The sequence below is a fragment of the Sciurus vulgaris genome (assembly GCF_902686455.1).
Source record: "Sciurus vulgaris genome assembly, chromosome: 1".
NCBI lineage: Eukaryota > Metazoa > Chordata > Mammalia > Rodentia > Sciuridae > Sciurus > Sciurus vulgaris.
This window is the reverse complement of record NC_136461.1, coordinates 120,367,354-120,378,092: the sequence shown is the minus strand read 5'-3', so window position 1 is coordinate 120,378,092 and position 10,739 is coordinate 120,367,354. Positions and strand designations below refer to the sequence as shown.

The window sequence follows — 10,739 nt, the reverse complement described above, 5'->3', positions numbered from 1 at the left end:
AAGTTGCCACAGGGGGGTGACAGAGGCCAGAAGGTGAACCTAGGGGACTGGGTTCAGAGGTAAGGAAGGGGTTAGGCTAACAAAAGGAAAGAAATCAACATGAAGACTGAAATGACCTTTAGTTTCAAGGGAGTGTGGTTCTCTTTTTCAGTGTGATGAAATCCGAGGAGGCGGTTGGACTCTGAATTTGATTCTGAGCCAATGAAAGTCTCCTGGAATTTGGGCAAGTGTCCTGTGACTCATTTTTCTTTAAGTACAGATGAAACATGACAGCCCTTCCCAGGATTCCCCTGCTGTCCTGAGCCAGTATCCCAAAGGAGAGAAAGAACTGTTCCTGCAACACATGCTCAGGAACTGTGCTGAAGACCCCCTGGATCTGCCAGCCATAAATTGACACCAAAAGCAGGTTCACAGACCAGAAACCTTGTCCTGACAGTCCTTCAGGCTCTTCTGCCCTAAACGACTGAATGACATGAGAGATGCCCCCGAAGACTTAGGGCAGGAAAGTCATTTTGCAACATTTTTCTGCACCAGTTATTTGCTTGCTTGTTCCTGTTTCCCACTAGAATGTGACCCTTCTAGCATGTGAAGCCATGCTTTATTCATAGGAAATTAGTTAATTAATGTATTTATTCCATGTTTACTGAACTCTGTGTACAAGAGAAGATGGTCTTGTTCTCATGCAGCTTATGTTCTAGTGGTGAAAGAAAGAGGTGGACCAGCTGTAAATCAGTAATCCCATAAGCAAATGAACAAGGCGAATTCTAGCATGAGTACATGCTACAATGGAAACAGCCCAAGCGAAGTGGCAGAGAATAAGTGGGTGCACAAGGTGGCTGGGGCTATGCTCCATGAGATGCCAAGGAAGGTCAGTCTTATGGAGCTGATATTTGCACTGAGACACCAAAGATAAGAAGATGCTAGTCACAAAAGAGCACAGGAAAGAGAGTTCTGGACTGAAGAGTCAAGGGCAAAGGCTCTTAGAATAGAGAACAAATTTGTCCATTTGTAGGACCAAATGTACACCACCAGGTGTACAGCGAGGTGAGCAAAGGCCATGGACTGTTCATGGAAGTCTCACAAGAGAGAGCAAAGCACTTGCGATTACCCCTAAGTATAGGGAGGAACTAAGTGCCAAATTTAGAGTATATTTTCTTAAAGAGAAACTTTTACAAGATTTTCTTTTTCTTTTCTTTCTTTTCCTTCTCTCTCTCTCTCTCTCTCTCTCTCTCTCTCTCTCTCTCTCTCTCTCTCTCTCTCTCTCTCTCTCTCTGTTCTCTGTTATTGGAGTTTGAATCCAGGGATGCTCTATCAGTGGGCTATATCCCCAGCCTATTTTTAATTTGTTTTTTTATTTTATTTTAACACAGGGCCTTACTAAGTTCCTGAGGCTGGCCTTGAACTTGCACTCCTCCTGCCTCAGCCTCCAGAGTCACTGTATTACAGGCATGTACCACCACATCTGACAACTATTACCAGATTTTCTAAGAGGTGTATAATCCTCTCTTCTTCCTGTAACATTAGTAATACTTGAGTAATAGAGAGAAGACAAGATCCATGCTATTAGAAAAACTAGAAAGACCAAAGATGCAGTTTGGAACCACATGGGATGTAATCTTCCAGAACACTGAGGAAAAGTACTATTATCCTTGGGGTGGGAGGAACTTGAGACATTATCATAGAAATCTTAAGGAACAGATGACTTTAAGTGCCCCCAGATATGGGAGGGGAGAAATGGCAGGATGGGAAAGTGCAGATGCTAATGCTAGAAATCACATTTGCAAATGACCAGACAGTGAATTATAGGCATTTGAGAATGATAAGGATTTAGTATTCTCATTTATAAAAGTGTGTCTAAAAGATGTCCTAAATCTAAGTGTGATACAAGGATGCCTGAAATACCCCCTAACGCATTGGCACCAAATTCTTCTAAATCAGTTATCCAGAGGCCACCCCTTGGAGAGTACCTCTTTCCTTCCTCAGATTCTTAGAGGAAAGATGACAGCTAGCAACCACTTTTGCTGAACTGATTTCTAAATACTCCTTACCCCACTGTGTGCCCCTCACCCCTCCTGCCCAAATCACCTAGATGTCTGGAGATGATTTGGAAGGACTTGGACTTGTTAATTAACCTAAACAGTCACATTCATCTGCAAGGTGCATTATTGTTAATTAAAACTGCGATTCTCCTTGTGCCCAGACGGCGGGCTGCGGTTGTCAGAATAATTAGATAGCATACTATGGTTTTCATGCAAATCCCTGGCAATTAGAGTTGGCGATGAATTGGGTTTGAAATCCCAGTGAAGTTCTCAGTCAGAATTCCTCTGGGAGTGGCTACAGGAAGACAGCGAAGATGGGAATGGAGGGTAGGGAAAAGGAGATGGATAAAAAGGTGTGAGGACAAGGCATTTGTTTCCTAGATCCTCTGGGAGTGGCCTCAGCCTGAAATGCATGAATTATGAGCCTCGACATGATTTTCAAACTTCCCTCAAGACATACGTCTCTCTCCTTAATGTAAATTGTCCCTCCCCAGGGTTTTGTGTGCTCCCCAGAGCTGCCTCCACGGCTCTCATCTTTCTGAGAGGATTTTTTGCTTAGCCAGGAGGCCCAATAACTCATACACAGTTAAAGTCCCTGCCAACCCTCAGATTAAATTCTTAAGGGTTCTAAGGAAACAGGATTTGTATTCCTGAAGAGTCTCAGAAAAGATGCCAGGTTCAGAACAATTTTAGAGTGGTTGGTGGCATGCAGTGAGTTAAATGGGCAGGTCCCTGTGGAAAGCTTTAAAGAAATGGCTGAGGTCAGAGTTAGGTATAGGAAAGAACTGTCCAGAAGAATAGATAATGGCAGGGAAAGGGCAGCCCCTGAAGGACCAGGGCAAGGCCAGCAGGGGTGGGAATGAGGGGAAGATAACCGTGGGGATGCTAGTCTCCAGCCCACTCTGACCTCTTATCAGCTGCCAGCTTCTGCCTCTGCCTTTCTTTCGTGATGGATACGATAGCTGACAAGCTATTACCCAAGAGTCTGGGTTGTCTCTACCTGGACCAGTGAGAAGGGACTTCTGTCTGTAGGCACTGGTGCGGGGTAGATAAGACAACCCTAGTGGTCTTAAACTGAGCCTTCCTCACATCAGGTTAATGCCGGAAGCTTCTGGGAATCAAAACAGCCTCTCCTTCCCCTCAACTAGGTCAGCCTCTAAATCCAGTCCCTTGTCAGGGAGGAGGGCAACATCTGGCAGGACTGAGAGAGTGGTCAGGGGTTAGAGGGGGATTTTGAAAGGAGCCTGGAAAGGGAATAGGAGAAAACAAAAACACTAGAACATATTTACCAACTGTGGTGAGAGACCTGAGTATAATTTCGATTTGTAAATTATTTCCTTTTTCTTCATTTTTCCTCTCTTTTTGTTTCAGAATGTCTCCCGCATCTCAATCGGTCCCCAAATCCCGCCTTTCAATTTGTGTTGCACCAATCAGGAACTAAACCTGGTGGTTGCTAAGAGACAGGAGGTGGAAGATTTAGAGGCCTTGTCACAGCACCCACCCAGGAAAATTCTCTGAACCTTTTGGACCCTCCTGCCTAAGATGTCTTCAGTCATCTCTGCCTCCCTCCCATACTTCCTATTTATCCCCAAGCCCAGAGTCAAGCAGAAACATTTTGAGGGAACAAGCTGGGTAAGGCAAGTCCTGGAAAAAAAATGGAAAGACTTTAACGAGACTCAGACAGATGTGAGGTGCCTGCTCAAGTGTTCCCAGCCTTTTGTTGGATCATGGGAGGAGATTTTTGAGGACTTTCTTGGTCGAGGGTGAGTTTGTTGGCAGTAGAGGTTGTGCCCCACATGAAAAGGAACTTGCTACCCTCCAACCATCACCTAACGTGGCTGGATAGGCATGAGATAAAGCTTCCAAGGTCATGATTACACAGCAGGAGAATCAGGGGCATATCTGGGAAAGAGAGGGCTTAGCATATTGGAGTATTGTGCAGAAAGCAGAAGGAGAGGGTGAGACAGAGGGTTTATTTAAGAACTGGAGTTTAAAAGGGAGATTTAGGGGATTCCAAACAGAAGATGAATCATATTAGGGTCTCCCCATTTAAGTTTGTCCATCCTTCATGACTTCTTGATTTTTCTTCTCTATACATAGAAAAAAACTGGGCAACTCATTTGATTAAGGAGGAAATCCTTAAATCTGCTTCTGACCCTGAGAATTGGGATGGGCACGGAAGTAAGTGGAGAGAGGGACCCTGCAAGAAGTCTGTGCACACACACCGGCACAGGCAGTCCAGATACTGACCCAAGCAAGCATGTGCAAAGAACTGTGTTATTACATACATGCATCATCTCACATGCATTTATGTTCTAACAGATGGAGAAACAGAGGCACACACACACACACACACACACAGTGGAATCAAGGTCATGTTAAAGAATAAGCCTCAGAGAGGACTTCTAGAAAGTGACTTTAACCTGATCTTGGTATACACTCTGGACTGAAAAATGTTTGAGGATGCTGCTTCCTCCTTCCCCACCACCACTCTGGTAGTTAAACAAAGCCAGAGAGGAGATAAAATACAGAGGGGGAGTCTAGACACAGTAAACAGGGAAGGGGAAATACACCTGTGACTTCATTGTTGCTTCTCTCTTTTCTCTTTCTCCAGTTTCTTTTCTTTTTCTTTTTTTTTTTGAACCCAGGGACTCTTTACCACTACTGGGCTACAGCCCATTCCTTTTCAGTTTTTAGATTTTTTTTTTTTTTTTTTTTTAGACAAGATCTCACTAAGTTGAAGAGGCTGGCTGGCCTCAAACTGCAGTCCTCTTGCCTCAGCCTCCCTAGTAGATAGGTTTCAGGCATAGGCCACTGTTCCAGGCTTTTCCAGTTTTTCTTCCTATCTCATTTGCTCTATGCAAGAGCTTCTCTTATTTATTTACCTATTAAGCATGTCTTCTAGTTTTCAAGGCTCATCTGCTCCCATCATGCTCCAGTTTCTCCTCTCTTCCCCTTGGAGAAGGCAGTAACCGCATACCTCAAGAAAACATGTGTGTGTCCTGAGGATGTTTATACATCATTCACTTTCTCCCCAGGCCAGCTAGAGAAACAGATGCTGGCAGGAAAATCTGGCAGGAAATGTCTTCCTCTCTCTCCATTCTCCTTCCTCTCCTCTTCATCCCCAGACAAAACAAGAAACTACTCACTTCAAAAAAGCAGTGTAAACTTTAATTCAGGTTGACAAGTGGGAAGAAAGTGAAGATTTGCCTTCAAAAGTGTCCGGATGAGAAGATCGTCTTGCAGGAAGGGGCAGGGAGGGCAAGGAGGCATGGGTGGCCTGGTGGCAGAACAGGGCCACGAGCAGGGGAGACACCACACAGTGCAATATGGCCAGGGCTTCTGCCAGGTGCAGCATCAGGTCCAGAATCTGCTGGGCCAGACATGTTGGCAACAGCAAAACCTTGGCCCTCACTAGAGAGTCAAACCCCAGAACCATCCCATGAGGCCACCAGAAAAGGAACCAGACCCACAGGACATTAATGCAGGGACCTGGTCCCCTGTCCAATGCCTTCTTGAGCCCCTTGGCTCCCAACAAACCCAGGGGCAGCAAGATAAAGATGCAAAAGCAGACTGCAGCATGTGTGGAATGCAAAGCCCCAAGGCCCCTGCTGTATGCCAGGGTGCAGAGACCATAAGAAGTGTCTGTGGCCAGGGTGACTGGCAACCCTAACAGAAGAGCCACTCCCCAAACCCCCACAGTGAGTCCCAGAGTGAGGCCCCGGATCTGGCCTGTACCCAGTTTGGGACCCAGGCAGGCATGGCACCCTATCAGTAGAGCCTGGGCAAAGGCTGAGCTGTACCAGACCTCATATCCCAGGCTGCACAGGGTGGTGCTATGGGTGTTGTTTAGCCCTGGGGCCAGAATGGGCACCACGATGCTGAAGAGGGTGCTTCCCACAGCCAGCTGTGCCAGGATAGGCCAACTGGGGCAGAGCTGCCAGTGGAAGAGAGATCTGAAAAGTGCATAGAGGACAGCACCACTAGCCAGGATACCCAGGACACTGGCCAGGATGAAGAAGGGTAGCGAGGAGTCATCCAGAAGGTTACAGGAGTGGCAGGGGGCAGCGGAGTCCGGAATGTGGTAGTCTTCGAGGAATTTGTAGGAATCTTCATCGTAGGAATAATTCCAAGCATAGTTTTCAGGAGACAAGTGACTTCTGTTCTTGTCCAGTGAGAAGGAGGACTCCACCTGGAGGACATACCCAGAGGAGGAAGTCAGCGTCCAGTCACCCCAACCAAGAGCCTCCCGGAACCTTGGGGACTTGGGAAGGGAGGACAAAGGGAAGCCTGACTTGGGAGGAAGAGGGAGCTGTGGGAATTGGAGGCAGCAGGGATGATGGAAGAAGACAGTGGAGGGACAGAGAGATGGAAAAGCAATAGGGAGATGGAAAAGCCAGGGAAGGGGTAGGACCAGAGGAACAGAGTCAGAGCAGGGCAATAAAGGACCTGCAAGGAACTGGCTAAAAGGTGAAGGGAAAGGAGAAGGATGGGGTGGGAGGCTGGGATAAGGAGGAAGGGAAAACAGATTTTTAAGAGAGAACAAAATGAGGGGAGGGATAAAAGATGAGCAGAAAAGGCGAGACCTGAGGAGCACACCGAAGGGCACTGGGGGCAAAGGGGCCCCCACACTCACCGGGCGCAGGCAGTTCCCCATAGCACTGTGGGCTCAGCGCTGGCAGAGAGAAGGGCTGGGACACTCTACAGCAGCTGTGGTTCCCAGATAAGTGCTGAGGTCTAATGAAGGCCCTCAGGTTCTGGGCAGGGCCATGGGGGCAGCACTCAGGAAACTTTGCCCCACGCCTACTGCCTGCCTGAGCCCGAGGTCCACATGGGGCACTGGCCGGGGCTTCCTGTTTTGAGTTTGGGTTTGACAGGTCAGGACAGTCTCAGGAAAAGAACAAGGCGAGGACCAGGAAGGGGGCATTTTCCCGAAGATGGAAAGGAAGAAACCAGGGGGCTTTCCAGCAAGTGGAGATTCTTCAAGCACAAGGAAGGAAGAGGGGCCAGAGGTGACTTGTGAGGCAGAGATAAGAGAGGAGCTGGGAAGTTGTAGTGCAATGGCAGCGGATGACTCTCACTGCTGCCCATCCCCTTGGGTGGGATCCAAGGACAGTGTTCAACAGCCATGTGTTTGTGGTTGGATCTGTTCAGTCTTGTGGGGGGGATACATTTTGGTGGGGACTCTGTATCAGGGTGAGTAGAATTTGCCTGTTTACCTGTGTGTGTGTGTGTTATGTATCAGTGTGTGCACATCCGAGTGTTGGGTGTTGGCAGCGTCCAGGAGTGTGTGGTGTTTCAGTGTGAGAGGGAGGGTGGACTGAAGGAGCTGTCAAGGCTGCATCATGACCCTACTCAGGAAGTGACTGGGCATTTGCTTCAGCCCTGTAAGTGTATCTCCCACACCCAAGCAGAACACATGGTCTGGCATATTAAAGCAAGGCTCTTGGGGACAATGGGACACCATATTTTTACCCCACGTTGCCCATGGGGTAATCTCTATTCATATTTCTGTTGGGGACATAGAGGTTCTGGAATTACTTCATTGTACTGACATCTCAGCAATAAGTCAAGTTTCTTCTGGGGGATTGGGGGTGGTGGTGGACTGGAACTGCTAGTTCTCTGGCTGGCAGAAACAAAAGGCATCTTCCCTATAGGCAGATTCTCCCAAGTCAACGCCTCTTCTCCTTGGTAGCCTCTCCTTCAGCTGCTTTCCCGGGTTCTCTGCTATTTCGTCACTCGTCTCTGCATTTCATTTCTTCAGTGTGGGAGTTGTAGCCTGGATTTTGGGAGTGGTGGGTCATAGAGTGTCCAAGTCAGAACAGTGAGAGAGAGCAGGATAGGGGACACTTGGATTCACTTTTCAAGAAAGCATGGAACGTTTTAACCCCCGTTCTGTCAAGGACTTTTTCTCAGTCACGTAGAGGGGTACCTGGGGGCAGAGCACCTCAGACCTTGTAGAAATGACTCCTTTGTCTCCCAGGATACCAGTTTCCTGTTGAACATTAGGAGGGCTGGAAAGTAAGTTTGGTAACGATCTGGTCAGTCTCCTTCCTGGACAGTGTTGAGGGTGTCTCCAAGTGGTTCCCAAGTGCAAGACAGAGGGCTGGAGAAGCAGTCGGATGATGCCCCACCCCAAACCCTCTCTGGAAAGCAAGGACCTGGCAAAAGGGGGTGAAGACACTTGTCTCCTTTGTTTCCATACACAGATGCTCTTGAGAGAACATGGCAAGGACACGACACCCCCTTGAGATGGCAGGTGCCAGGTGCAGGCGATACCAAAACAGCCCTTAGCTACACGCAGCCCTGCAGTAGTGAGAGCCGCAGAAAGGAGGCAGCTGGACGACACGGGTAATCCAGATATATTGAGGGTGACCCCTCTGAGATTAGCACAGGAGAGTTAGAAAGATTATAAAGATACACGATCCCCTCCCTGCTCCCTTCCCCCACCCACCCACCCGTGGACAGACACACACAGCACAAAGGCCCTGCTCCCCCCGCCCCCCGTACAAATATGGCTTCTGTGTAATATGGACAGAGTGGTTCAGCTCAAAGAGAAAAAATCATTTTTCCCAAAAGCGGGTGCCGGGAGACAGGAAGCCCAAGAGACCTGGGGTCCAAGGCTCCCTTGTTGCTGTAAGAGGAGGGGGCCCTGGCTTAGGTGAGGGGGTTGCCTGCTGTGCCCAGGACCCGAACCAGGGGCTGGAAGATTCACAAAGGTATTACCTGAACTGAAGGAGTGGGCAAACCTGCTGGATCACAGGTGTCCCCATTTTGCACGCCCATTATCAGAGCAGGGAGGACATGCTGGAGAGGGGAGGGCAATGCCAAGAGCATCTGGGGTCTGAGGTGGGGCAGGCCTGCCAGCACAGGGAGGGTGAGCAGCCTCATCTCCACAGCAACCAGCTGGGCCACAAGGAGGAAAACAAAACCAAAAGCAGGGGTGAGGACCCAGACCTATGGGTTACACACAGTTGGAAATCCAGGGTCAATGCCAGGGAGAGGCCTGTGGGGTGCATAGCAAAGGCTGTGGCACTGACTCCAAGGCTTGGAGATGGGATGCTGAGGGAGGGGCTGGATGCTGTGTGTTTCAGGGAGAGATGAGATGCACAGCTGGGCAATGACACATCCTGGGACTCCTTTCTCTAAAACACGAGGGCATTGGGGGTGGCATGGAAAAGACCAGGATGGAGCAGCATCCCAGGTGAGGTACAAACCCTGACTAGGAATCCCCCACTCCCAAAGCCATCCTTTATGAGCTCTACACCCGTCTACCTGCCCAGGACCCCTGTCCTCCACCCTCCTCCTCAATCCCTCTCTTCTTCTCATGCACACAGACACACAGGCACATACAGCACATACACACCCACACATGTTTACACACAATTACACACACGCATGCGCACAGAGTTCACATTATTCCCTTAGTTTGGGCAGGAAACAGCTCAGTGCAGTGAAGCTCCTTTTAGTATTTTTGTTGTTATGTCTGCCTGGCTGCTGAGGGAGGAAGGAACGAAGGCTGGTATAGGGGACAGGAAGGGGCACAAGGTGGCACAAGATGTTGGAGGAGTTGCTGAGCAATGCCATGAGAGGAGCGGTTGCCGTGCAACAGTCCAGGGTGGTAGGTAAGAGTGAGGGACACCTTGGCGGGGAAGCAGATGCAGTTCAGGCCCCAGAGCAGCGCCTCTCCCACAGCTGCTGGGACTAGGAAGGGCAGCTGAGCTCTGCTGTCCCCCAAGGCCTGCTTTCATTCATCGTGAGGAGGGGTGGACAGGGCTTTCTCCACCATCAGTCCTTTCTCTCCAAATCTACCCTCTTTACAGGGACCCGTGTCCTCCCAGTGTTAAAGCCCTGGGTCCCCACATGGCTCCAGGTCACATCTCCCAGACAACTTTTCCGCTCTGCTTCAGGGTGGCACCTGTCTCCCTATCCATGACTCACAGTGCATGGCTCCCAGAGGAAAAGCCACCACCAGCCCCTGCTCACAACCTTCCTGTTCCTGGGTCTCTGAAGTCTGGGAACCTCCTCTGCTGGGAGAAGAGAGGGAAGAGGTCTGGGGAGAGCCCCTACCTCCAAACCAGCCCTGTTCCTTACCCATTTCCTACCCCTCCACCTTCATTCTCCTCGAGCATTCCAGGTTTTCTTTTCTTTTCTTTCTTTTTTTTTTTTTTTTTTTTTTTTTTTTTTTGTTTTTTCGTTTTTTGTTTTTGTTTTTTTTGTTTTGTTTTTCTTTTTTTCTTTCTTTTTTTTTTCTTTCCTCACCCCAGGAGCCCTGCCTCTCCAGCCTGGAGACGGATTTGATTTGGGATTGTTACAAAAATAATAATAACCCAAACGCAGAGAAGCCACGGAAAGGGCTGAGGGTAACCCTCCCCTCCCCCCCGCCCTCCTCCCTCCCCATTCCAAACCGAGTACAAAACCGCACCCAAAGCAGACATTCTGTACAGGGGGGTGGGTGGGCTGGGGAGCAAGCGGGAGGGGCGGCCCTGGGGTCGCTCTGTACAAGTCCAGGTTGGTGACGGCCCCAGCAGTCCCCACGGGGCCCCTGGGGGGCGCAGGAGGTGAGCAGTTGCCCCTAGATGAAATATTCCTTCTTGTCATCCCCTCCTGACTGCCCGCCTTCTGCGTTGATGATGGCGGTGTCCGCATCTGGGGCATCATCGGAACCCTTGGCCTCGTGCGTCAGGTAGGTTCCTGTGT

At 49.4% G+C, this 10,739-nt stretch overlaps 2 protein-coding genes across 3 annotated transcripts in view; both read right to left on the bottom strand.

Moving 5' to 3' along the window:
* Window positions 1–5,188: 5,188 nt before the first annotated feature.
* Window positions 5,189–10,171, bottom strand: ACKR1 (atypical chemokine receptor 1 (Duffy blood group); the record flags this gene model as incomplete). The annotated part of the gene is made up of 3 exons (XM_079127816.1): window positions 5,189–6,231; window positions 8,766–8,945; window positions 10,145–10,171. 3 exons carry the CDS (start codon window positions 10,169–10,171, stop codon window positions 5,215–5,217), a joined length of 1,224 nt encoding a protein of 407 aa, XP_078983942.1. The 3' UTR covers window positions 5,189–5,214.
* Window positions 9,489–10,739, bottom strand: part of CADM3 (cell adhesion molecule 3) — a 31,087-nt gene continuing 29,836 nt past the window's right edge. For both annotated transcript variants that reach the window (XM_079111972.1, XM_079111973.1), the window contains one exon: window positions 9,489–10,733. In XM_079111972.1, the coding sequence (XP_078968098.1) occupies window positions 10,615–10,733 (119 nt within the window). In that variant the 3' untranslated portion in view covers window positions 9,489–10,614. The remainder of the gene's footprint in view (window positions 10,734–10,739) is intronic.